General features: G+C 45.2%; 1 protein-coding gene across 1 annotated transcript in view; it reads right to left on the bottom strand.

The window, feature by feature from the left end:
- Window positions 1-27,770, bottom strand: part of LOC309569822 (ribosomal protein S6 kinase 2 beta-like) — a gene marked incomplete at its 3' end in the record, with an annotated part of 195,203 nt that overhangs the window by 120,515 nt on the left and 46,918 nt on the right. Inside the window, exons 5-7 of the mRNA XM_082275825.1 lie at window positions 22,089-22,243; window positions 18,789-18,889; window positions 5,196-5,250 (exon numbers count right to left, since the gene is read on the bottom strand). Coding sequence (XP_082131951.1) covers window positions 5,196-5,250; window positions 18,789-18,889; window positions 22,089-22,243 — 311 coding nt within the window. The remainder of the gene's footprint in view (window positions 1-5,195; window positions 5,251-18,788; window positions 18,890-22,088; window positions 22,244-27,770) is intronic.

Below are 27,770 nucleotides of genomic sequence, written 5' to 3'. Positions count from 1 at the left end.
CTATTCTCATGACCCACCATATGATGCAGATGCCGCCAATAAGATGTTGAAGCTGACAGCTTTGGGTGCCAAGGACTAAAAAAAATTGTGAAATGCATTACTTAGGCAGCCCCTTCTCCATCGCTCCTCCCTGACCAACAGAAGCCTCAATACTACATTTTCCACAAGACCGTAATCTACCAGTCGGGAAAGGTGTTACATAAACTCCTCTTTAAGGTGTCCTTTAAGAGAGTTAATCTTCTGCTCCTTCTGTGGGGATGGAACGAATTCTGAGACTTCCCCCTTGTAACGGTGGTCAAGGAGGGTTGCCAACCAATAGGGATCCTTCTGCTTGATGCCACATATTCTCGGGTCCTTTTGTAGGCCTTGAAACCTGAGGGAGCCCATGCACCGCAAGTTTGCAGAGGCATGAGAAGCAGACTCCTCTGGGTCACTGAGGATTACAGTATCTGGAACTGCCTCCTCCCAGCCATGTACTACTCTCAAGGATTATGGTGATGGAAAACCATCTCTTAAGGGATGACGAATGTCTTGCTTTGCTTTAATGCCTCCAAAACTGCTAGAATCCTCCTCCCCCTCCTCCCTCTCCTCTTGTGTGTTCTGTGGCGTGGCAAGAATGATGTCTGCATAAAGCAGGCCTTGAGAGGAAAGGAAGTTTTCCTCTTCCTCCCGCTGTTCTGCCTCGTGTGCCCTGTCCGTAATGTCAGGTAAAGTCTGCTACAGCAAGAACGCAACAGGGATTGTCTCACTGATGCATGCACTGTCACGACTCACCATCCTTGTGGCCTCCTTAACCACTTAAGCCCCGGAAGATTTTACTCCCTTCCTGACCAGGGGGTATTTTGCGATTCGGCACTGCGTGACTTTAACGGACAATTGCGCGGTCGTGCGACGCTGTACCTAAACGAATTTGGCGTCCTTTTTTTCCCACAAACAGAGCTTTCTTTTGGTGGTATTTGATCACCTGTGCGATTTTTCGATCACGCGCTATAAACAAAAAAAGAGCGTCAATTTTGCAAAAATAGCAATATTTTTCACATTTTTTTATATGATATTCCCCCCCCAAAAAATGTAAAAATCTAAATTTTTTAACATTTCCAGCCAATTTGTTTTATGCTACATATGTTTGGTTAAAAAAAATTGCAAAAAGCGTATTTTGATTGGTTTGCGCAAAAGTTATCGCGTTTACTAACAAAGGGAAAGATTTTTGTCATTTTTGTTGTTTTTTTTAACGCGTAATGGCGGCGATCTGTGATTTTTTTGCGGTACTGCAACATTGCGGCGGACAGATCGGACCCTTGACTGACATTTTTGGGGTTACCAGTGACATTTCTACAGTAATCAGTGCTATACATATGCACTGTTACTGTAAAAATACACTGGTAGTGAAGGGGTTAACTTTATTTGAGAGGGAGGGGCTGTGTATGTCCCTAGGGGCGTGCTTTCTACTGTGATTGGCTGTGGCTTCAGATGTATGAAGAGTAATCGACGGTTCTACACAGTAGAACCGTATGATCATCCTTCATACACCGGGGAGAATGACAGGCAGCTTGTTTACACAAGCCGCCTGACTTTCTCCCTCTCCCCCGCCGATCGCCGAGTGACCGGCGGACATCGGGTCCGCCGGTCACACGCACGGGGGGGTGCGTGACCGCGCGGGAGCGCGCCTCCGGGGGCGCGCGCGCGCTCCCTAGACCCTCACAGGCTAGCGACGTAGACCTACGTCGCTTTGCCTGTGAGGGGCTGACTGCCGACGTAGATCTGCGTTAGGCAGTCGGCAAGTGGTTAAATGGTGACAGTACAGTGCATGCATCCTTTATCAGCAGCCATTGGTGTGGGGAAAAATTGCCGAGCTGGCCGGAGCCTGTTGCTGTGCCATACTCACAAAGGTACTCGTTGACGGCCCTCTGCTGCATGTGCAGCCGCTGCAGCATTGCCAAGGTCAAGTTCCACCTGGTTGACATGTCACAAATCAGGCGGTTTACGGGCAGGTGGAATTCCCACTGAATTTCAGCCAACCGAGCACTGGCTGTGTACAGTATGACCACCTAAAATGGCTACAGACTCTTCTATACCTTCTTTAGCAGATCTTCCTAGCCATGGTACCTACTTAGGAAATGCTCCACCACCAGTCTGAGGACATTTGCGAGGCATGGCACATATATCAACTTTGCCTGTCTAAGGGCGGACAGGAGGTTTGTGCAATTATCACACACCACCATACCTGGCTCCAGCTGGCGTAGCGTGAACCACCTCTGGGCCTGCCCCTGCAGAGCTGAAAGAATCTCTGCACTGAAAATAGCTAAATGTGCACTAACACACTGAAATATACTGCTTTAAACGTGCACTAACGCACTGAAACATACTGCGTTAAACGTGGCTTAACGCACTGAAATATGTCATCTTAAACGTGCACTATCGCACTGAAATTTACTGCGTTAAATGTGCAGTAACGCACTGAAATGTACTGCATTATATGTGCAGTAACGGACTGAAATATACTGTTCCAAACGTGCAGTAACCCACTGAAATATACTGCGTTAAACATGTACTAACACACTGAAATAAACTGTGTTAAATGTGCACTAACACATTGAAATATACTGTGTTAAACATGCACAAACACACTGAAATATTCTGCAGGAAACCTGCCCTGTCAAAATAAACTGACACTAAAGAAAGTAAAAATGAATGGTCGCACTACACTCACACTGAACTATCACTAGATTCACACTAAACTGATATTTTACACTGACAATAGAATCACAATAGCAAACTATATCACACTAACTCGCTAGTAGCACTGAACAGAGACCTGTTCTATCTCTCTCTATGCCACTATCACATTGCAAATAACTGCCATTAAAGGAATAGTTTTATAGTGTGGGGTGGGACTAAGAGCAATAAGCCATAATTGGATAGAGTCATTATTTTCTGCAATGATGGCTCTGACAGTGCTCCCTGCCCTGAATGGGCCTCCAAAGCAGGGCCGGCCCTACCATGGGTCCCACTGGGTACATTGGACACGGGCGGCACTATAAGGGGGGCGACAAATCAGATTGTCCTACGGCAGGTGTTTTTTTCTTCATTTATCCCTGCTGTAGACAAGCACTACATGATATAGATAACATTTTGGACACCAGGGGGCGCTGCTCTGCTCTTGGTCCCCCAGTAATAATAAAAGATATGTGTACAGCGCTGTGGGGGGAAAAAACAAAGGGAGTGTACTAAGTGTGCAGGCTGCATCGCACATATCACGGTGCCCGGCTGCTGCTGCTGAGTCACTATTTACTTTAAGTGTGGCGGTGGTGGAGAGCAGGTGAGCAGATCGTGCAAAGCAGTGGAAGGGGGAGGCGGAGACATGGGCACCGACACTGCCCGGAGCCTGCTCAGTACAGCCCACACTCTGATCCCACACACTGGGAACGTGATGAACTGGGGCTAACTGAAGAAGTGTCCAGTCACCCCCAACGAAGAGGTCAGTCACCCCAGTCACCTTCATGTAGATGGGGAGAGGGGGGAGATCCACCCAGAAGAATGATTTACATTCTGGGGAAGGGCACACATCTCTTCTCATTTCTTATTCCTCAGACTTCAGATCCGACTATCAGGAGTAACCATCTGCCATACATTGACCGACACGATCGGATCATTGTCACAGGACTTGTAGCTCCAAAATACATTGTTCTGGACACATGATTAAATCATAGATGATCATTAACAAGAAATGACCAGAACATGAAATGTATACGTGATCCACACTTTTAGGTAGGGAGCATGTGTGTGTGTGCCCGCCACCCCCACAGCTGTGCTATGATTTGCTACAGCACAAGCCGATCAACCTGTCCCGAGCCAATGAGCAAATGGCCAGAACCTGCTGATCTGCTCAGCAAATCACAGAAGAACCTGCATTCTGAGTTCAAAGCACTCCTGATCTCTACCTTCTGAGCGCAACGCACTCCTGATCTCTACCTTCTGAGCGCAACGCATTCCTGATCTCTACCTTCTGAGCGTAACGCACTCCTGATCTCTACCTTCTGAGCGCAACGCACTCCTGATCTCTACCTTCTGAGCGCAACGCACTCCTGATCTCTACCTTCTGAGCGCAACGCACTCCTGATCTCTACCTTCTGAGCGCAACGCACTTCTGATCTCTACCTTCTGGGCGCAACGCACTCCTGAACTCTACCTTCTGAGCGCAATGCACTTCTGATCTCTACATTCTGGGCGCAACGCACTCCTGATCTCTACCTTCTGAGCGCAATGCACTCCTGATCTCTACATTCTGAGCGCAAAGCACTCCTGATCTCTACATTCTGAGCGCAAAGCACTCCTGATCTCTACCTTCTGAGCGCAAAGCACTCCTGATCTCTACCTTCTGAGCGCAAAGCACTCCTGATCTCTACCTTCTGAGCGCAACGCACTCCTGATCTCTACCTTATGAGCACAACGCACTCCTGATCTCTACCTTCTGAGCGCAACGTACTCCTGATCTCTACCTTCTGAGCACAACGCACTCCTGATCTCTACCTTCTGAGCACAACGCACTCCTGATCTCTACATTCTGAGTGCAATGCCCACCTGATCCCTGCATTTTGAGTGTTTCAAATTAAATTTTCGTTTTAAATTATCATGATATAAAAGAATGGATGTGGGGGCATTTTGATGACCATGATTTTTTTTTTTTGGGGGGGGGGGGGGGAGCAGCATTTCATTCTTGGACCCAGGCAGCACAATGTCTTGGGCCAGCACTGCTCCAAAGCATTTTGGTTATTCGCAGGCCAAACAATTGGTTGATCGCTTCGACAATTAAGATGGGCGAACAGCCAATGTTTGGCACGAACCTATGCTTGGGCGGAATCGTTCACCCAACTCTACTGAAAAACTTGTCCTGAAAAATTGTTTGTTAGTACAAACAAAAAAAAAAAAAAAGCATCATGGAGAGTACTTTCTAAGGTAAGCTGTAAAAGCAACAAAAAGGTGCTAAGGGCAGAAAAAAAAAACACTGTGGGGTGCTTTTAAAAGGTTTAAAATATTGATCATGTGATAAATGAGGATTCTGGAGGCTGAGTTTACTTCTGCTCTAAAGAAAATAGTTTTAATTTTTGCGTAAAGAATTACAAATCTACAGATTCACAATTGGTAATTTGCACAAATGCATAATGGTGTGTATGTGTGTTAATCATTTTACTTACCTCCCAGAACGTCATCCATATCTCTAGTATTACAACCCAATTCAGGTTCAGCTTGCTGTAAAAAAGAGTAACGATAAATTATTTCATCATTGTTGTTAGTAACATATGACAATATAACATATTTAACCTCTTCCGGACTGCCCTCCCGCATTGTACTGCAGACAGGTGGCCCATTCAGGCACAGAGACGTACTGGTACGTCACTGCCTGCTTCTGGGTATAGGGCATGCACATGCACACTGCTGCCCCCCTCCACCACCACTGACACCTGCTGTGACTGCACACAGTGGGAGTCTGTCAGCAAGTCCCAGACAATAATTCATAGCTGGGACCTGCTGATCAGTAGGGCTGAAAATCAACACAGGGCTCTGTACAGAGGGAACAAACTCTCTGTTTCTGATGCTTGCAAAGCAGAGATAAGAAACAAAGAGATCTCTTAGTAAAATCAGCACACTGTGCACATATTCCACATTTGTTAGGCCACACATTTAACCCCTTGACAGCCCTAGATGTTAACCCTTTCCCAGCCAGTGTCATTAGTACAGTGACAGCGGATACTGATCACTGTCACAGTAGCCAACAGTCCCGAATTGCCTGAGACACTCAAGGAATTCCTGACTTGCCCCAGGGTGGGTCCCGGAACTCAAGGTCGGTCACTGACAGTTTCATTCTGATGATTGGGGCAATCTCTCCATGATGCCTGGTGGGTTAACAAACACATGCCGCAACAGTGTGGACACAGATCCCATCTCCTACCTCCTCTCCCAGCAGCTGAGCTAATAGAGTGACTCTATTCCATATTGGGGATTTTACTGGCTGATGCAAGGCTCACAGCTGTGATTGGGTGGGACTTAGGGAGGGGGAGTGGCGAGCCTTGAAGGAGATTGCTCCAGCCCTCCTTCTAGTTCTGCACGTGTTACATGTAAGATTAGATATTTTAGTGCTGCCCTTGGGGTTTCTGCATATCTGAGGGTCTAGGGGAAAGATGGCTTGGCCTCTGTGGGTTTTTTTCTGGCTGGAGAGGGAGGGACGGCAGTTGCTGTAAAAGGGGTGTGCATTTCAGGGGTGTGCACAGACTATCATACACTAACATACTGCCCTGCACCGACTGCTCTGCACAGACACACTGCCCTGCACTGACATACTGCCCTGCACAGACTGTCTTGCACTAAAATACTGCCCTGCACTGACTGCTTTGCACAGACACACTGCCCTGCACTGACTGTCTTGCACTAACATACTGCCCTGCACTGACATACTGCCCTGTACTGACATACTGCCCTGCACTGACCACCCTGCACTGACATACTGCCCTGCACTGACATATTGTCTTGCACTGACATACTGTACTTCCTTGCACCGACATACTACTCACTGACTGCCCAGCAATGACATATTGCCCTGCACTGACAGCCCAGCACTGACATACTGCCCTGCACTGACATACCATTCACTGACTGCCCTGCACTGACTAACAACTCACTGACTGCCCTGCACTGACATCGTGCCCTGTCTGCCCAGATGTTCTGCCCAGTGAAATAATGTCACTGGTGATGTCAGTGGCAGTTAGTCAGTTCCCCCCAGCATCGGTTAGTGTCAGATTGGCCGCCATACTATCGCAGTCCCAATACAAGTCGCAGATCAGTGACATTAGTAAAATAAAAATTAAAAAAATCTAATATACATACACCATAGTTTGTAGACTCTATGATTTTCACACAAACCAATAAATATACACTTATTGGGATTTTTTGTTTTTTTTTTATACCAAAGACATGTATTTTTTTAAATTTTTCTTTGGATATGTATTATAGCAGAAAGTAAAGCATATTTTTTTTTCAAATTTTGTGGCCTTTTTTCATTTATATCGCAAATAGAAAAAAAACCCAGTGGTGATCAAATACCACCAAATGAAAGCTCTATTTGTTTGAAAAAAATTCTATAAAATTTTGCTTGAGTACAGCATTGCATTATAGAGCAATTACTAGTTAACCACTTGCCGACCGCCGCACGACTATTTACGGCAGCGGTCAGCCCCTCACAGGCAAAGCGACGTAGGGCTACGTCGCTAGCCTGTGAGGCTCTAGGGAGCGAGCGCGCGCCGCCAGAGACGCGCTCCCGCTTGGTCACGGACCCCCCCCCCCCCCCCCGCGCGTGTGCCCGATGTCCGCCGGGCACTCGCGATCGTCCGTTACACCGGGAGAAAGGCAGGCGGCTAATGTAAATAAAGCTGCCTGTCATTCTCCCCTGTGTAAGAATGGAGATCATACGGTTCTGCTATGTAGGACCGTTGATCTCTGTTCTTACACCAGTAGCCACATCCAATCACAGTTAGAATCACGCCCCTAGGGACACATTTAACCCCTCCCTCGCAAAAAAAGTTAACCCCTTCACTGCCAGTGTTATTTTTACAGTAACAGTGCATATGTATAGCACTGATTACTGTAGTAATGTCACTGGTAACCCCACTGGCCGCAGAAGTCTGCATGCTTCGCGCATGTGCAGCCACTGACGGGGTGAAAAAAACCCAAGCTCCCCAGAACCTGTCCTGCCGCAGAGTTCGTACAGGTAGTCGTTAACTGCACGTTTCTGCTGGAGCAGCCTATCAAGCATATACAGTACAAAGTTCCATTGCGTCGGGCAGTCACAAATAAGACGCCTGACGGGAAGGTTGTGTCGCCGCTGAATGTCAGCAAGGCGAGTCATGGCTGTGTAAGATCTTCTGAAATGGCCCGAGATTTTAGCGGCCTGCCGCAAGACGTCCTGGACCCCAGGGTATTTGACAACAAATCGCTGCACGACCAAGTTCAGGACGTGTGCCATGCATGGCACGTGTGTAATTTTGCCCTGTTTCAGCGCGCTCAGCAGATTGGCACCGTTGTCGCACACCACTTTACCAACAGTCAAATTGAGTGGTGTAAGCCATTGATCTGCCTGTGAACGCAAAGCTGAAAGGAGTGCAGGACCAGTGTGGCTCTTGGATTCCAGGCACAACAGAGGCAGCACAGCATGGCAACGTCTCACCTGGCATGTGCAATAGGTTCTGGGGATCTTGGGCCCCGCAGCGGAAAAGACGGTAGCAGCAGAAAAGGAGGAGGAGAGGGAGGATGGAGTAGGAGGAGGAGAAGAGGCAGGCCTGCATGCAATCCGTGGTGGTAAAACCAAATTTACATGGGTGCCATGGGTTACATGCTTGACGGCCATCAGAATGTTCACCCAGTGGGCAGTAAAATTTATATACCTTCCCTGCCCGTGTTTGCTAGACCACGTGTCTGTGGTCAGATGTATCTTGGCACCGACACTGTGTGCCAGAGATACATTCACTTGCTGCTGAACATGGCCATATAGCTCTGGAATGCCCTTCTGCGAGAAATATTTCCTTCCTGGGACCTTCCATTCCTCCGAGTCCACCAGTTGATATGGCAGTAGTTGGCGGGCTATACGTTCCGACAAGCCAGCGGTCAACCGTTGGGCAAGAGGGTTCTCCAGCGTCATCATTTTTTTATGCTCCAACATTTGGGCCATGGAACCCTGGCTTTTTCCAGAAAAATGTGAGGACGGCATGATGGAAGGTGGAATGGAGGACAACTGTGAGGAGAAGGAGAAGGAAAAGAGGCTGGATGGTCAGAGCATGGAGTGTGGCTTTGTGGGTTCTGACGGTGTTGCTCCCACTGGGCTCGGTGATGGGAGCCCAGGTGCCTTCTTAAGGCGGTCATCCCTGGGTGAGTGTTGGGCTTACCGCGACTTAAGCGGCAAAGGCTGCAGATGGCTTGTCAGCTGAGGACACGTTAAAAAAAGCCCACACTGCTGAGCCATGTGACGGTGTCCTGGGAGTGCCAGATGTGACCGTACATGGTTGATGGCTCGCTCCTGATACATTAGTAGTCTGCTTTGTCCCTCCTGTGCAATGTAAGTTTCGCCTGCTTCTCCTCCCTATCTGCTGGCCCATCTCTCCCTCTGAACTACCCTCCTCTTCCTCTCTTGTGGGCACCCACTTGACATCCATAGACACGTCATCCTCGACGTCACCTTCCCCACCACTAACATTAGAGATCTCGGAGTAGGCAGCAACAGCGGGACCAACCTCCTTGGGCTCATCTGGGTACTGTCGTCAGACTGCTGAGTGGCGGCTGTTGCTACCTCCTCTTCCTGATCCAATGCCAAGAATGGCTGCGCATCGCAAATATCTTGTGATGGATCGGAAAATAATTCCAGTGACTCAAGTGGAGGGTATATGGTGGTGGTAGTGTTGGTGGTGGTGTCTTTGGGAGTGCACACAGCAGAGAGTGAAGAGGGTGCAGATAGAGAGGATGAGGAGGGTGCAGAAGAGGAAGGCTGGGTGAGCCACTCAACCAAGTCTGGTGCATCCTTTGACGTAATCGAATGCACCTTCTGAAACTTCCCACTTTGGCTCCGGCCTAGTGCTCCTGCCCTACCCCTACCACCCCTGCAGAAGGGCCTGCCTCTTCCTCCACCTGTCATTTTTTAAATGACCCTGTGACAAAAGTCTCTAGAGCAGCGCAGTATATGTGGAAGAAGGTATATAACACCCGCTTCAATCTGTCCTTTTGGGGGGCCCCTGGTCTATCACACCAGTGATAAAAAATATTGGCCAGTAACTATTGTCACTGTGTGTAGCAGAGTTAATGCAGCGAAAGAGGCAACATTTCTACTGTACCCAAATACACTATTATGAAAGCATATTGTTATATAACACCCCGCTTCAATCTGTCATTTTGGGGGGCCACTGGTCTATCACACCAGTTATAAAATAAATTGGCCAGTAACGTTTGTCACTGTGTGTAGCAGAGGGAACGCAGCAAAACAGAAAAAAAATTCTGCAGTACCCAAATACACTATTATGAAAGTATATATAACACCCCACTTCAATCAGTCGTTTTTGGGGGGCCGACTGGTAAATCACACCAGTTATAGTACTTTTTTGAAATTGAGTTTGTCACTCTTTGTAGTTGTAGTTGTATTAGAAAGTATATTATAAGTGTATTACACCCCTATAAAGTGCACACCAAACAATAGTACACCTATACCAGTCCTTAAAAGGACTTTTGTGGGCCTATTACCTAGCGATTTGTGTCACTAAAAGTCTGTCCCTGCTCCACACAGCAACCTCTCCCTACACTGACAAAATACAGAGTGTAAAATGGCAGCCAGCTCAGGTCTATTTATAAGGTAGGGGGTATGTCCATGTGCTGAAATGTCTCAATTGGCTGTCCTGTACCACCTGATGGATGTGCCATGGGTCAAAGTTCTTCAGAATGTAAAAGAAAATGGCGTCGCGAACATCGGCGCGAACATCAGCAAACATTCGTGTTCTCGCGAATTTGCGAAAAGTTCGCCACGAACCGACAGCCGGGCGAACCACAAGGCCATCTCTAGTTATATTTCTTTTAACAGCTGTCATAATCCTACCTGGTTAGAAAATATACCTAAGAGACAAATAGTCAGAATGAAACAAAATCGTAGTACACTCATAGACTTTTATGCTCAGAGTCAGATACTGAAGGAACGGTTTATACAGCAAGGATATAAAGCTGATGAAGATTATTAGAGAGGTAGCAGATTCCGACAGAACTTCTCTATTAGGGAACCTATCACGTGAGACCAACAATTATACCTGCCCATTGAACTAATTTTTCTACTCAACATTGGCAGGTTAAACGTATTATCAAAAACCACTGCAACATTTTAACTAGAGACCCCATTCTCAATACTATCCTACCGAAGACAGCTTCAGTAGGGTTCCCAATTTGCGGGACAAATTTGCTTCTAACATAGTTATCCCCCCCAAAAAAAAACAACATTTTTTTTTCAATATCAAGGGTTTTCACCCATGCAATAAACGTGTCATTTGTAAAGAGACAGAAAATAATTGCAAAAAAGGTCGCCCAGTTTTCATCTGTTAGCCCCAAATAAGTCCTATGATCTGACTACCTTAATTTCATGTAATTCTACATGTGGTTTATCTCCTTCAATGTACATGCAGTTTGCAGTACGTTGGGAGGACCGCAAGAAGGCTAAGAGATCGCCTTAGAGAACATGTCTATAATATTAAACAGGGGTATAAACTTCATAGCGTCTCTGCTCACTTTAGGGATGTACACAATAGGAACCACAAGGATATTTAAATTGTTGGTATTGACAAATTGGAACCCCACTGGAGGAGAATAACATACTTATGCACCTTATGGTTTAAACATTGATTGGGATACTAGTTGCTTTTTAGACACCAAATTATTTTATTACTGTATTCACCTAGTATCATATATCTGTATAATTTTTTATTTTTTGGTGTTTTTTACTTATGTTTGTGTAAAGATTGATCTGAACATTACCATGTTCCTATTGGTTATTTTTATATAATATTTACATATTTTTAGGTATTTTTTAGAATTACTATTTGGAGGTGTTCATAATATAGATGTCATATACTGTATCATGTTAATGGCTGTTACCCTTTTTGCAAGTTTTACATTTTTTCAAAATACCCATATTTTTAATTTCATATTAACATAGGTTTTTTTTTTTTTTTTAAATGAAATTAGCGTTCATACACTAGTCGGTTATTTTGGTTACATTTAGTTTGGGTCCTTGAGGGAGGAGTCATCTTTGTTTTCTGTTTTTTTGCCCTCCTCTGTCATGGCCGTCTGGTAGCTTCCTGGCTTTTCAGAATATGGCTGCGAGCTGACTTCTGGGTCTATCCATACATGGCTGCCGGATGAGTTCTGGTTCGCCGGCAAAATGGGATTGATACCATTTCCGGTCGGTGCGTTTTAGCGAGATTGTGAGCACCTGCAGATTGGGGACACCAATTCCTAAATATTTATACAGATGTCATGCTAAAGGACCCCTTTGACAACGTCCTTTTAGATGAAACACGTTGGGTCGTGGCATTTGGCACTGACATCTCACTGCTGTGTGATTCTGGTTTGCTAGCAGCAACCTATGTGAGTTTATTGTTTTTATTTTTTTGCACTTGTTGTGTATTTTATTGATGAATTAAAGCATACTACACTATGAAAGCACTACTGGGCTCTGGGGTATTTAGTCTCAGAGGGGTCCTGATATGAACGATTGGCGAGACCATCCACTGTGTGATTTCCAGAGAGACTTCCATAGGGGTCTTTGAGGCTTATTTGCTGCTGTAATAGCAGCCGCTACATTCAGTGAGGTTGCATTTTTTCCATTGGTGGCGGTCTGTTTTTCTGGACACCATTGCCTTGCTGTCTGCTCACTGGATTGGTGCTTCAATTATGGACTAATATGCATATAAGGGAACCATGATCATTATATGGACTGTTGATGTAGTTTATCAAGTGTGTTTACATCTTTTTTTATGCCTGAATTTAGATATTTTCTTTAAGGCGCTACACTTTTGGTTTATCGTTTTGTTCTATCCCACATGGAAGAAAAATATATTTTAAAAAAACATTCTTAATTTTTTCCCCCAAATATATTGGAAATATATTTGAAATGCTACAATTTTGGCCATATTCAATATATTTCTAAAAAAGTTTCCCTAAATATATTGGAAATAGGTGACAAAAAATCAGCGCTGCTTTTATAACCCTGTTAGTAAATAATCTATACAAAAAATACAATTCATAAGTAGTGCATAATCAATTCATGAATTCGTAAAAATGCTCATTAAATACAGTGCATATATATATATATATATATATATATATATATATAAGTTCTTTGGTGCTTGAAAAGTGCTTGTGCTTGACGAATAAATAAAAGTCATACTTATCTATAAAACAAATACATTTTTTAACAGTATAATAGATAAATACATCACTAATATAAAAATATATGTCTGTATATATAAAGAAATTAGTATGGCTATAATCCCATAATATCCATATTGGGCATTATATAATGAAAAATTGTTAATAAAACAGTTCACATCAAGTTCTACATTTAACCCTTTAGGGGCCATACTTGTTGGTATACCCATTTGGTCTCATTCTGTTAGATGGCTCTTTTCATATTAGTACCCCTCCAGTGTTCTTCTACTCGGTCTATTCCACAAAAAAGCAATTTTGTGGGATCTCTATTGTCATATCTTCTAAAATGGTTTGAAAGGCTATGTTGTCGAAAGCCCTTTTTTATATTGTTTATATGCTCCCTTAGTCTGACTCTGAGTCCTCTATTGGTTCTAACCACGTATTGCAGATTCACACTCCAATAGCTACAGTATGTGACTTGTGTTCTGCTACACGTAATGAATTTGGATATTTCATAGGTGGCTCAGTCGGGCATGTAAGGCCATTCCAGCTCTGTACCATCACATGAAAGGCAATGTTGTGGCATCGTTGGGCAATGCAGTCAGCAGCAAGATCCATGTTACTGTTGACACATGATCCAACGAACCAGCATGGTCAAGGATTTCTTTCACAGCACACTGGGTAACTCTGCAACTAGGAAGGATGCAGGACAGGGCTCAGTGCTACAGCTTGTTTTGCTGTTGCGTCTCTATACAGCTGGTGGTGATGTGAGATTTGTCAGCTCCCCTTCTCCACCTCCATGCCCTCCTCTGCTGAGTTGTTGTATGAACCACCAGTACCCCACTAAGTGTTCAAGGGGCCATTCAACGAGTCAGGCTAAAAGATACCATGCATTGCTTCATCTAGTCAGTCTAGGGAACAGGAGCCACACCAGAGCAGAGATTCTTTCAACTCTGCAGGGACAGGCCCAGAAGTGGTTCACGCTACGCCATGCCAGCTTGAGCCAGGAATGGTGGTGTGCAATAGTGGCACTAGCCTCCTTGCCCGCCCTTCCACAGGGAAACTCGACACATGTGCAATGCCTGGCACATGTCTTCAAATTAGTGGTGCAGCGTTTCTTAAACCAGTACCCAGGGTTGCAAGATATTCTAAAGCAGGCCAGAAGAGTCTGTAGCCATTTCAGGCAGTCATACACAGTCAGTGTTCAGCTGCCTGAAATTCAGCGGGAATTCCACCTGCCTGTAAACTGCCTGATTTGTGACATGCCCACCAGGTGGAACTCAAACTTAGCAATGCTGCAGAGGCTCCACATGCAGCAGAGGGCCATAAATGAGTACCTGTGTGAGTATGGTGCAAGGACAGGCTCAGGGAAGCTTGGCTTTTTTCACCAATGCCAATGGCTGTTGATGAAGGATGCATGCACTGTACTGTTACCATTTGAGGAGGTGACAGGGATGGTGAGCCATGACAACGCATGCATTAGTGACACAATCCCTCTTGTGTGCCTGCTGGAGCCTACTCTGTGTGGCATTAGGGACAGGGCACTCGAGGCAGAGCACTTCCTTTCCTCTCAAGGCCTGCTTTACGCGGACACCATTCTTTACTTTTTTTTTTTCACCATTCTTACTAAGCCGCAGAACACAGAAGAGGAGAGGGAGGAGAAGGAGGATTCTGGCAGTTTTGGAGACATTGAAGCAGAGGAAGACATACATCAAACCTTAACCACTTAAGCCCCGGAGGATTTGGCTGCTAAACGACCAGGGGGTATTTTGCGATTCGGCACTGCGTGACTTTAACGGACAATTGCGCGGTCGTGCGACGCTGTACCTAAACGAATTTGGCGTCCTTTTTTTCCCACAAACAGAGCTTCTTTTGGCGGTATTTGATCACCTGTGCGATTTTTTGATCACGCACTATAAACAAAAAAAGAGCGTAAATTTTGCAAAAATAGCAATATTTTTCCCTTTTTTTTTATGAAATTCCCCCCAAAAAAAATGTAAAAGTCAAAATTTTTTAAAATTTTTGGCCAATTTGTTTTATGCTACCTATGTTTGGTAAAAAAAAATCGCAAAAAGCGTATTTTGATTGGTTTGCGCAAAAGTTATTGCGTTTACTAACTAAGGGAAAGATTTTTGTCATTTTTGTTGTTTTTTTTTTAACGCGTAATGGCGGCGATCTGCGATTTTTTTTGCGGTACTGCGACATTGGGGCGGACAGATCGGACCCTTGACTGACATTTTTGACAGTTTTGGGGTTACCAGTGACATTTCTACAGTAATCAGTGCTATATATATGCACTGTTACTGTAAAAATACACTGGTAGTGAAGGGGTTAACTTTATTTGAGAGGGAGGGGCTGTGTGTGTCCCTAGGGGCGTGATTCTAACTGTGATTGGCTGTGGCTTCAGCTGTATGCAGAGTGATCAACGGATCTACATAGTAGATCCATATGATCATCTCTCATACAGAGGGGAGAATGACAGGCAGCTTGTTTACACAAGCTGCCTGACTTTCTCCCTCTCCCCCGCCGATCGCAGAGTGGCCGGCAGACATCGGGTCCGCCGGTCACACGCGCGGGGGGGGTCCGTGACCACTCGGGAGCGGGAGCGCGCCTCCGGCGGCGCGCGCTCGCTCCCTAGACCCTCACAAGCTAGTGACGTAGCCCTACGTCACTTTGCCTGTGAGGGGCTGACCGCCGCCGTAGATAGTCGTGCGGCGGTCGGCAAGTGGTTAAGAGATGGTTTTCCGTACCCAGAATCCTTGGGAGTAGTACGTGGCTAGGAGGAGGTAGTTCCAGATACTGTAATCCTCAGTGACCCCGAGGACTCTGCTTCTCATGCCTCCGCAAACTTGTGGTACATGGGCTCCCTCCTTCTTCAAATCCTGCGAAAGGACCGTAGAATTTGTGGTATAAAGGAGAAGGAAGGAACACTATTGGTTGGCAATCCTCCTTGACCAGCGTTACAAGGAGAAAGTCTCTGAACTCATCCTGCCCTCACAGAGGGAGCGCAAGATGATAAATCCAGAGGAAACCTTAAAGAGGGGTTTATGTAACATCTTTCCAGACTCTGGTAGGTTACAGTCTCGTGGAAAAGGTAGTTTGGAGGTGTCTGTTGGTCAAAGGAGGAGCAGGAGAGGAGGAGGCCGTCTAAGTAACGTAATTTAAAATGTTTTTAGTCCTCGGCGACAAGGGCTGTCAGCTTCCGCAGCCCATCTGCGGCATCTGCATCATATGGTGGAAGATTATCTAGGGGTGAAAGCAGACATGAGAGCTTTCCAGTTGTTAATCCACTTGGTTACTGGATCATGAGAATAGACCACTGGTCAGAACTTACCCAGTATGCAATTGAGCTGCTGGGCTGCCCTGCATCCAGCGTGCTTTTTAAACAGGCATTTAGTGCTGCTGGAGGTTTTGTGAAAGATGACCGGCTGACATTTATAATTAATTAATCATTCCTGGATTAGCAGCAGCTACCAAGCCCTGATACCAATGTCATTGATTAGGTGTTTTTGGAATGTGGAATCTCTGCAAGACTGTCTAGGCTGCCTAACTTTGTGGGTGTTGATTTTTATCTGGAAGAAATTTGTTTGGTATAGGTTTCATGGGCACAAATAACACCCAATGACCAATTTTTCCACACCTGTTTGACAGGTGCATATAATTTAAATAGTTTTTAAAGAAAGGCCAATCCTTGCTTTCATCAAGAGTACCTCTATAGGGTTACAATGTCAAGGCACCACCAACACCCAAACCCCAATTTTTCACACCTGTTACTTCTATCCAAAGTCTGCAAAACAGACATCAGAGTTTAGAGCCGGTTCACACTGATGCGGCTGCGGCGATCGCATGTAATGTCGGAGCGCACTGCTCCTTCATTACATGCGATCGGCTGTGCTGTGTGAGTTTAGCCATACACTTTGTATGGCTAAATTCGCACCGCACCCGCAGCAAAGACACACAGGACCCTTTTTTGCAGCCGCATCAGGATCGGATCGCACAGCGGTTCACACTTGTGCGATCCGATCCTGTGCGAACTGCAAGATCGCACTGCGATATGCGATCAAACTGGGGGTGTCGTTAAGATTACATTGACAACCCCAGCGTATCGCATATGGCAGTGTGAACTGCCAGGGGTGCGTTTGCGAAGCGGGAACAGGCTGCAAATTCGCAGCCTTCCCGCATCGCATAAGTGTGAACCGGGGCTTATCCACAAAATCTCCAATCTTGTTCAAAGAGCATTAAATTGTGGCCTCATCATATAGACTGGTTCCCCAAGCTGTTGTTTACAAAACAAAGAAAGCTTGCAGGGAAAAAATTACATTTTTTTTTCTTTATAAATATCACTTTTTGCTGCAGCAGGTTCTCTACACGGTACAGAGGTGCCACTTTACAGGCACACTAAGGGAACCCCCCCAGGGCACTAAATTTAAAGGATTTTTTTATTTTTAATGTTTCACTTTAAGTATTAAAAACACAAAACAATCTTTTTTTAAAAAAAATTTTTATTGATTCATGTCCCCCAGGGCAGTAGACGGACCCCTATACCCTTTGTATGTCCAATAGGTTGCATATAAGCCTTCAAAATGGGAACTTTTGATTTTTCCAGTTCAGGTCCTATAGACTTTAACAGGGTTCATTGTTCGGCTCTGAATTTTTGCGATGTCTGAAAGTTCTGGCACAAACCGAGCCAGGGGGTGTTCGGCCCATCTCTAATGGTAACAGGGAAGGAAACTCCAGCTGATTGACAACCTGAACTCTGTTCCTGTTTGCTGTGTGAAGGGGGGGTGTCTCTTCCCTTCTTCCCTTCAATTAGCTCTCAGAACTCTCCTCACTGACGTAACTTTAGCTCTCCACCCCCTGCTTTTCAGAGTTGAGAGATCCTGTGTAAATTCTACACTTTGAGGCTCGGTTCACACTTGTGCGATGCGGGAACGCTGCGAATATGCAGCGTGTTCCCGAATCGCATCTGCACATCTGGCAGTTCACACTGCCATATGCGATACGCAGGGAGTGTCAATTAAAAGTTACCGACACCCCCAGTTTGATTGCATATCGCAGTGCGATCTGCAAGTACGCACAGAATCGGACCGCAGAAGTGTGAACCACAGTGTGATCCGATTTTGATGCGGCTCAAAAAATGCCTCCTGTGCGTCTTTGGTGCGGATGCAGTGCGAATTCAGCCATACAAAATGTATGGCTGAAATTCGCACCGCACACGAGATCGCATATAATGAAGGAGCAGTGCCCCTACGAATTACATGCGATCTCTGCAGCCACACAAGTGTGAACCGGCACTTAATGAATGTAAGGGAAAGATATATGTAGATAAACAGGTACAAATGATGTAAGAGGATTTGTTTCCTCTTTGTGTATTACCTAGGGCCAGTCAGTTCACTGGGTATATAAAAGGGTTTACAATCACTTTAAAGAGGAGTTCCAGGCAACTTCAGAAAAAAAATAAAAGTCAAATATCAAATATGAATACTGTACCTGCTGACTTTAAATATTAGGACACTTACCTGTCCAGGAATCCTGCGTTGTCCTCACCCCAGCCGATTTTTCAATCAGCTCTCCATTTCTTGAAAGGGAAACCTGCGCGCTTTGTGAATGGCCCAGCGTTGGGGGGAAGGAGGAGGGAGGCCGAACTTCCGGGGGACTTTGCTGCATTGAGATTAGCCAGAAAAGGGAGCGGGTACCTGTCAAACCAGGTACCCCCCCCCCCCCCGAAAGGTGGCAAATGTGTCAGCGGAGGGAGGTAAATAACCAGGACTCCCCCCCTTTGGGTGGAGATTCGCTTTAAGGTACAAGAACACATAGAGTGCAGCCATTGTGGAAATATGGAGTACCTGAGCTGAGTAACCAGTGAGACGATCTTCAACACTTCGAACAGCACTTCTCGCCTCCTTCTGATAATCTTCATACATCACTGATGTACATTCACTGCAGTCTTAAAAAAAGGAACAATTGTAAATCAATCTCCATGACACTGCACAGTACATGCTAGAAGGCTTATAAAAAATGTATTGTAATTATTAAAGCCTAACTCCAGAAAAACTTTTTTAGTTTTACAAAGAAAATGTCTAAATACGTTTTACATGCATATCTGCTGTCTTCAGCTTTATACAGTAAAACCTTGGTTTGAGAGTAACTTGGTTTAAGAGCGCTTTGCAAGACAAGCAAAATTTTCAAATAAATTTTGACTTGGTTTACAAGCGATGTTTTGATATACAAGTAGCCTCAAGTCACAGCTGAGTATAAAAGAGAAAAGAGGCGCCTCTAAGTGTAGCAATATGGTTAAATTTAATGAAGGTGCAACATTTAGCAACTCACATGGTTGATGATTGGAACAGGCACATCTAAGTATACAGGCATCCAGGCTAAAGCTGTCCACATAGACCATCCTCCGCATCGCCATCTACGTCATCCCTTCCATGCTGCCCTCGCTTTCAGATCCCTTTACTGCAGGGTGGTCTTCCCGGTCAGGATTACAGACTGGCAGCCGGCGGTGCAGAAGATAGTCCATGTGGACAGCTTTATCCCGGATGCCTGCATACTTAGATGTGCCTGTTTTATTCATTATCCATGTGAGTTGCTAAATGTTGTACCTTCATTAAATGAAACCATATTGCTACACTTAGAGGCGCCTCTCTTCTCTTTGATACTCTGTAGCTCCTACTGGATTTTGCTTCTAATCCCTTTATGGAAGCGGCTATTTGTGGATGGACATTTTATGGTTATATAACCTATCGCAATGCTATAATCTTTTTATATGGACTATAAACTGAAGGACTTATGAATAAATGGTTGTGGAACGAATCATCTGAGTTTCCATTATTTCTTATGGGGAAATTTGCTTTGATATAAGAGTGCTTTGGATTACAAGCATGTTTCCGGAACGAATTATGCTCGCAATCCAAGGTTTTACTGTATATGCTTTAGAAAGTGCACATCCTGTTAGAGATTTCCTCTTCCTGTTTAGCACTGGGTGTGTTGTGTTGGTATATTCTTTGTGACAGCTGATTGGAGGAAACGCACACGCCCCCCCCCCCCCCTCCACATAGGCAGAGAAAGGAAGAGCTGTGCTGTGACAAGTCCAGCTGTCTGCTAATCTATTTATAGCACCCACCCTGTCACAAATCTCAGTTGATGGATAACTTGTAAGAAGTTATCATGCTGACAACAGAAGAACGGAGCAGGGGAAAGCCACAGGACGTAGGGCTTTGAAGAGAGATAAGAAAACACTGCATATACAATATCTCACAAAAGTGAGTACACCCCTCCTATTTTTGTAAAGATTTTATTATATTTTTTTTTTATGTGACAAGGCTGAAGAAATTACATTTTGCTACAATGTAAAGTAGTGAGTGTACAGCTTGTATAACAGTGTAAATTTGCTGTCCCCTTAAAAAAACTCAACACACAGCCATTAGTGTCTAAACCGATGGCAACAAAAGTGAGTACACCCCTAAGTGAAAATGTCCTAATTGGGCCCAAAGTTTCAATATTTTGTGTGGCCACCATTATTTTCCAGCATTACCTTAACTCCTTGGGCATGGAGTTCACCAGAGCCTCACAGGTTGCCCCTGGAGTCCTCTTCCACCCCTCCATGATGACATCATAGAGCTAGTGGATGTTAGAGACCTTGCGCTCCTCCATCTTTCATTTGAGGATGCCCCACAGATGCTCAATAGAGTTTAGGTCTGGAGACATGCTTGGCCAGTCCATCACCTTTACCCTCAGCTTTTTTAGCAAGGCAGTTGTTGTCTTGGAAGTGTGTTTGGGGTCGGAATAATGCCCTGGGGCCTAGTCTCCAAATAGAGGGGATCATGCTCTGCTTTAGTATGTCACAGTACATGTTGGCATTCATGGTTCCCTCAATGAATTGTAGCTCTCCAGTGCTGGCAGCACTCATGCAGCCCCAGACCATGACACTCCCACCAACATGCTTGACTGTAGGCAAGACACACTTGTCTTTGTACTCCTCAGCTGGTTACCGCGCCACACGCTTGACACCATCGAAATCAAATAAGTTTATCTTGGTCTCATCAGACCACAGGACATGGTTCCAGTAATCCATGTCCTTAGTCTGCTTGTCTTCAGCAAACTGTTGGTGGGCTTTTTTGTACATCATCTTTAGAAGAGGTTTCCTTCTGGGACAACAGCCATGCAGACCAATTTGATGCAGTGTGCGGCGTATGGTCTGAGCACTGACAGGCTGATGACCCCACCCTTCCAACCTCTGCAGCAATGGTGGCAGCACTCATACGTCTATTTCCCAAAGACAACCTCTGGATATAACACTGAGCACGTGCACTCAATATCTTTGATCGACCATGGCGAGGCCTGTTCTGAGTGGAACCTGTCCTGTTAAACCACTGTATGGTCTTGGCCACCGTGCTGCAGCTCAGTTTCAGGGTCTTGGCAATCTTATTACAGCCTAGGCCCTCTTTATGTAGAGCAACAATTATTTTTTTTAGGTCCTCAGAGAGTTCTTTGCCATGAGATGCCATGCTGAACCTCCAGTGACCAGTATGAGAGAGTGAGAGCGATAACACCAAATTTAACAGACCTGCTCCCCATTCACACCTGAGACCTTGTAACACTAACGAGTCACAAGACACTGGGGAGGGAAAATTGCAAATTTGGCCCAATTTGGACATTGTCACTTACGGGTGTACTCACTTTTGTTGCCAGTGGTGTAGAAATTAATGGCTGTGTGTTGAGGTATTTTGAGGGGACAGCACATTTACACTGTTATACAAGCTGTACTCTCACTACTTTACATTGTAGCAAAGTGTAATTTCTTCAGTGTTGTCATATGAAAAGATATAATAAAATATTTACAAAAATGTGAGGGGTGTACTCACTTTCGTGAGATACTATATATGTGTCTGGGTCAAACTTCATGAATCAGGCTTACATTCACTTTAAGTCACTTTTTATTGCTGTCCAAGTTCCTTTTTTGAAGATATTTCTTCTCTGTCCCTACCTGTATGTTGCTGGGATTTTCCACCTCTGTCAGGGCTACAGTGTACTCTCTATTCATGCCTAGCATTACACTCATTGCCTTTTATAATCCTTTAAAAATATGGCTGACATTAATGTACTGCATGCACTTCTAGACATTAGGTTGTCATCACACTTACCATGGAAGCTGGGTCTGTTATCTGCATTGTGATCCCAGCAACTCATCATTAACTCTTTGGCTTCGGGCACCATTCTAACATCACTGTACTGGTCTAGGGCAGCCTCTGCGGGCCTCTGACCTTTAGTTACACAATTCACGATTACTTCTGGAATACTCCCTAGGAAACAGAAGAAGAGATGTAGGATATTGACAACACCCTTGTGTTTGTTTAAGGCACCAAACTCTTCCAAATAAAATTCCCATTAGAGGATGTTCTCCCATATAAATTCAACACTTTTAACCTTCCTAGCGGTATTCCCGAGTGTGACTCGGGGTAAGATTTTAGAGCAAAAAGCGGTAACCCCGAGTCACACTCGGGGTAGCGCTAGGAAGATCGCTGGATGCTGGAGGAGGTTTTACTTACCTTTTCTCCGGGATCCAGCGAAGACTGCTAGCGGTATGCGGCGGTGGAGCTCTCTCCCGATCCTCTGTGTGCCCTGGCTTCCGTCTCCGGCGACGTGACGTCCGCCGGGGGGTGGAACCGGCGGCAAATTCGAATGTAAAACACACCAAACACACTGATACCGTTCAAAATAAAAAAAAATCACATTACATTGCCCCCCAGTGCCCTTTCCTGCAGTTTTACTGTACTTTTTATGTAAATATATGTATATATATATATATATATATATATATACAGTATATATATATATATATATTATTTATATATATATATATATATATATATATATATATATATATATATATATATATATATACATAATTCTTGTGAATGAGCAGCCCAAACCAACTGTATACATATTATATATATATATATATATATATATATATATATATATATATATATGTATGTATACATAATATATGTATATATATATATAATATATATATAATAAATGTATACAGTTGGTTTGGGCTACTCATTCACAAGGATTACATGCAAAATAATGGTACCGCTTTCAGCACCTAAAATCCAAAAGAATCATACCGCCAGGGAGGTTAATATGTGTGTTATTGTTTGCCAGATCTGATAGGTTGCACTTAGCCATTCTTCTCTTCTTACAAACCTGGCATGCTATCATATTTGCACTGCTCAAGATAATTAGGAACACATTTTTAATCAGAGTATAGCATCAAGTCAATTAAACTCCTGGGATATTGGTCTGGTCAGTTAAGTAGCAGAGGGGGTTGTTAATCAGTTTCAGCTGCTTTGGTGTTATTGAAATTAACAGGTGCACTAGATGGGCAACGAGACAAATTGGATTTTGTACATGTGTTATAAATCCTCCTTTTTGCCTTATGTATTAATACTGATGAATATATATTCTGTGTGCAGATTGTCTGCATTGTATTTTTCAGATGTAGTCCATCTACCTACGATTGAACAAAGGATTTCCCTTTGACTTAACCTTCTAACATTTTTCCTGATCCTTGCCGGTAAGTGAATGCAACTATGGGTGCTGAGCCATGATGGTGATAGTATTTCCATCTGTTGGGAGGATCATTGGACTGAGCACAAATTTCCTGCCTCCATTACTGTTACCCATATGGGCACCCGCGGTGCCCTGCTTTATTTCCAGGTATTTCGGTCCGACCTGGTTAGTAGAGGCACCGCCTCCTACTCCCAGCCTGTCCCCTATTGGAACCCTACAATATTCACTTCAATAGATTTTTCCCTTCTTCACTTGTCAAATGAGTGAATAGATCAACGATTTTTTATTTTAATATTCCTGCTTTGGATTTTTGTATGTGACGGAGTTCCTATAAAATCTTCCACAGCATTTATGCATTCTTGCTGGAATATAATTTCTGGCATTTCCTCATTGTTTTAACTTGATCTGTCTTGGACTGCTTGAGCCAGTTGGAGGAATGATTTTCCTCTGCTCTGGCCCGTATTCTCTTCTGTGTATTCTCTTGCTTACAGCACTTAACATGGTGGCCGGACCGGATGTTGTCATCCTCGACTTCCGGTTTCCGGTTTTGACCATGTGATGCCGTCGCGCCGTAATGACGCACTTCCTCTTCGGGTTCCCATTGGTCGACTGGGCGTGCCTTGCTTTCACTCCCTCGGTGACATCAGACGCCGAGGGAGTGGAGGAGATGTACAAATGCTGGCGCAACATGGTCAGTATTCCACTAGACCACCGGGGAACAGGACACTTGTTTGGAGACACATGCTGTAATGGAATCCTTCTTTCTAGACCTTCTCTTCACCCTTTGATGATTGAAAATGGCGTTTTAACCGTCTTTTTCTTATATATTCTGTCTTATCTCTCGCGCAGCCTTCATACTGGAGCGCACTATTTGGAGACTCTCGTTGATTGGGCAGGTCCCCATAGATATCTGTGCATGGGAATTTTGATGTGTACAACACTGGATTACCAGGGTAAATGGCATTGTTTGATACAATCAATACAATATTGGCAGTCTTTCTCTATGGAAGATACATATTTACAACATCCTTTTTTGTTGTTTTAAAGGGATATTTGTCTCTTTGGATTTTGTGAGATAACCTTTCCTCCCTCCATTTACTATTGGGGTACCTTCTGAGGTATCTTTACCCCTGAACTAAACTGGTAAATATACTCATGCTATCAAATTTGATACCTACTCCCTAATAGGAGACCCATGCAATTTATATCTTCCAATGTATTCCTATATTGCAGTCTCTCATCATTATACGTGCTATACCTGGCTTGGCTATCATCTCCTCTATGGGTCAACGTTAAGAGGTCAGGTGTCTCAGTCCCCTCCTCCCCACTCACCCCGGTTTCTGCACCTTCGTTGTTTCCACTCCCGGCAAACGAAAAGGTTCAGGTCTCTTTAAGGTACATTTTGTCATTAGCTTTAGAATTATGACATTTATTTGGGCACTCAATATAGGACTATTGATATATGCCCCATTGTAATTATATTTGTCCTATTTTTCATGTTTTTTCCTTTCGCAATTTAGAAATGTTCACTCTCGACAAATATCTATCAAAACTCCTGAAGAAGCTATTATGAAGATGGCGAAACATGTAGAGTTGATATTATCGAGTGCATTTTTGTGCTTTTAATATTTTAACCAATGTTGTGTCTTGTCCTAATCCTATATGTTTAATAAAATGTGTATTTTTTGAGAATTCAGATTTTTCTCCATCATTTGCACCTTTAAAGTCCCACTTAGCCCCCTCTATTGTAGTTCCCTAGTTTACCTAGTTTTGCTCCCACTTCTCCTAAAGCTGCCTAGGCAGCTCGAGCGGAAGTTTTCCTCTCCCCCTCCCTCTTTGCAATCTTCTAGGACACAGGTCCTAGAAGATTGCACGACCAATAGAAAGGCGGTGCGCGGCTTGCACATGTGCAGTACGCACCCAGCTGTGAAGCCGCAAGCTGTCACAGCCAGGTACCCACACTTACAATTATATAAAACACACAGAGGGCGCACTGACCTAGTGCATTATCCTGAGACAAATAATTTATTCGATAAAAGCACGGTAAGTAATGTACTCACAAGAACAGCAAGAAATTGCGCATCACAGATCACTGTTCATTCCATCCAATGTATCAATACGTATGGGTGTAACAGTCACTGAAGACCCCGTGGGCTGATGCGTTTCCTCTTCTTCAGGGCCACCCACACTTACAATGCCGGCACCGTAGAGAGGAGAGGGAGAGAAGCAAGGCTGTGGGAGGCCGCATTGGACCGTGGGACATGTTTTGTAGCTGCTGACTTTTAATAAACACAAAAAAGTGGAACTCCGCTTTAAGGTCTGGGGAGTTTCCTGGCCATGGACCCAAAATTTCAACCTTTTGTTCCCCAAGCCACTTTATCACTTTTACCTTCTGGCAAAGTGCTCCATCATGCTGGAAAAAGCATTGTTCCTCGCCAAACTGTTCTTGGATGTTTGGGAGAAGTTGCTCTTGGAGGATGTTTTTGTACCATTCTTTATTCATGGCTGTGTTCTTTTTTTTTTTTTCAAAATTTTTTCAATATTGTGAGTGAGCCCACTCCCTTGGCTGAGAGTCAACCCCACACATGAATGGTCTCAGGATGCTTTACTGTTGGCATGACACAGAACTGATGGTAGCGCTCACCTTTTCTTCTTCAGACAAGGTTTTTTCCGGATGCCCCAAACAATCAAAAAGGGGATTCATCAGAGAAAATGACTTCACCCCAATCCTCAGCAGTCTAATCCTTGTACCTTTTGCAGAATATCAGTCTGTCCCAATTTTTTTTTTTCTGGAGAGAAGTGGCTTCTTTGCTTCCCTTCTTGATACCAGGCCATCCTCCAAAAGTCTTCTCCTCACTGTGCGTGCAGATGCACTCACATCTGCCTGCTGCCATTCCTGAGCAAGCTCTGCACTGGTAGTGCCAGGGCCGGCCCTACCATGGGTCCCGGTGGGACCATGGGTCCCAGGCGGCACTTAGAGAGGGGTGGCCCCCGGCCGCCTCTTCTCTTTTAAGCCTATCGCAAAAAAAAAAAAAAAGGTCCGCGGCTGGCCCGACATGCACACTGCACATGCGCCGCCGCCGCCGCTCGGCAAGGCCCGTAAACGTTCGGCTATTTCCGGGAATAGCCGAACATGTATTAGCTTTCCCAAGCGGCGGCGGCGCATGCGCAGTGTGCATGTCAGGCCGGCCGTGGACGTGTTGACGTGTTGCGCCGGGCGGCGCCATTTTTTAATTCTACAGTGCCCTTTAGGAACATGGAAAGTGAGACTGCACACTACCTGTCATTATGCGGGGCTGCAGACATACTACAGAAGATGCAGTGCTGCGGGCATGGTACATGCCCACAGCACTGCATCTCCTGTAGTATGCCCACAGCCCCGCATTCTCTTGTACCATGTCCGTCTCCTGTACCATGCCCACAGCCCTGCATTCTCATACACCATGCCCACAGCCCTGCATTCTCCTGTACCATGTCCGCAGCCCCGCATTCTCATGTACCATGCCTGCAGCCCCGCATTCTCCTGCACAATGCCCGCAGACCCGCATTCTCCCGTACCATGACCGCAGCCCTGCATTCTCCCGTACCATGCCCGCATCCCCGCATTCTCCTGTACCATGCCCGCAGCCTTGCATTCTCCTGTACCATGCCCCCAGCCCCGCATTCTCTGCACTGGTAGTGCCAGGGCCGGCCCCACCATGGGTCCCGGTGGGACCATGGGTCCCAGGCGGCACTTAGAGAGGGGTGGCCCCCGGCCGCCTCTTCTCTTTTAAGCCTATCGCAAAAAAAAAAAAAAAGGTCCGCGGCTGGCCCGACATGCACACTGCACATGCGCCGCCGCCGCTCGGCAAGGCCCGTAAACGTTCGGCTATTTCCGGGAATAGCCGAACATGTATTAGCTTTCCCAAGCGTCGGCGGCGCATGCGCAGTGTGCATGTCAGGCCGGCCGTGGACGTGTTGCGCCGGGCGGCGCCATTTTTTAATTCTATAGCGACCTTTAGGAACAGGTAAGTGAGACTGCACACTACCTGTCATTATGCGGGGCTGCAGACATACTACAGAAGATGCAGTGCTGCGGGCATGGTACATGCCCACAGCACTGCATCTCCTGTAGTATGCCCACAGCCCCGCATTCTCTTGTACCATGTCCGTCTCCTGTACCATGCCCACAGCCCTGCATTCTCATACACCATGCCCACAGCCCTGCATTCTCCTGTACCATGTCCGCAGCCCCGCATTCTCATGTA

Source organism: Pelophylax lessonae (assembly GCF_965119305.1).
Source record: "Pelophylax lessonae genome assembly, chromosome: 13".
Lineage (NCBI taxonomy): Eukaryota > Metazoa > Chordata > Amphibia > Anura > Ranidae > Pelophylax > Pelophylax lessonae.
Note: the sequence above shows the minus strand (reverse complement) of the source record. Positions and strands in the feature narration are given on the sequence as shown.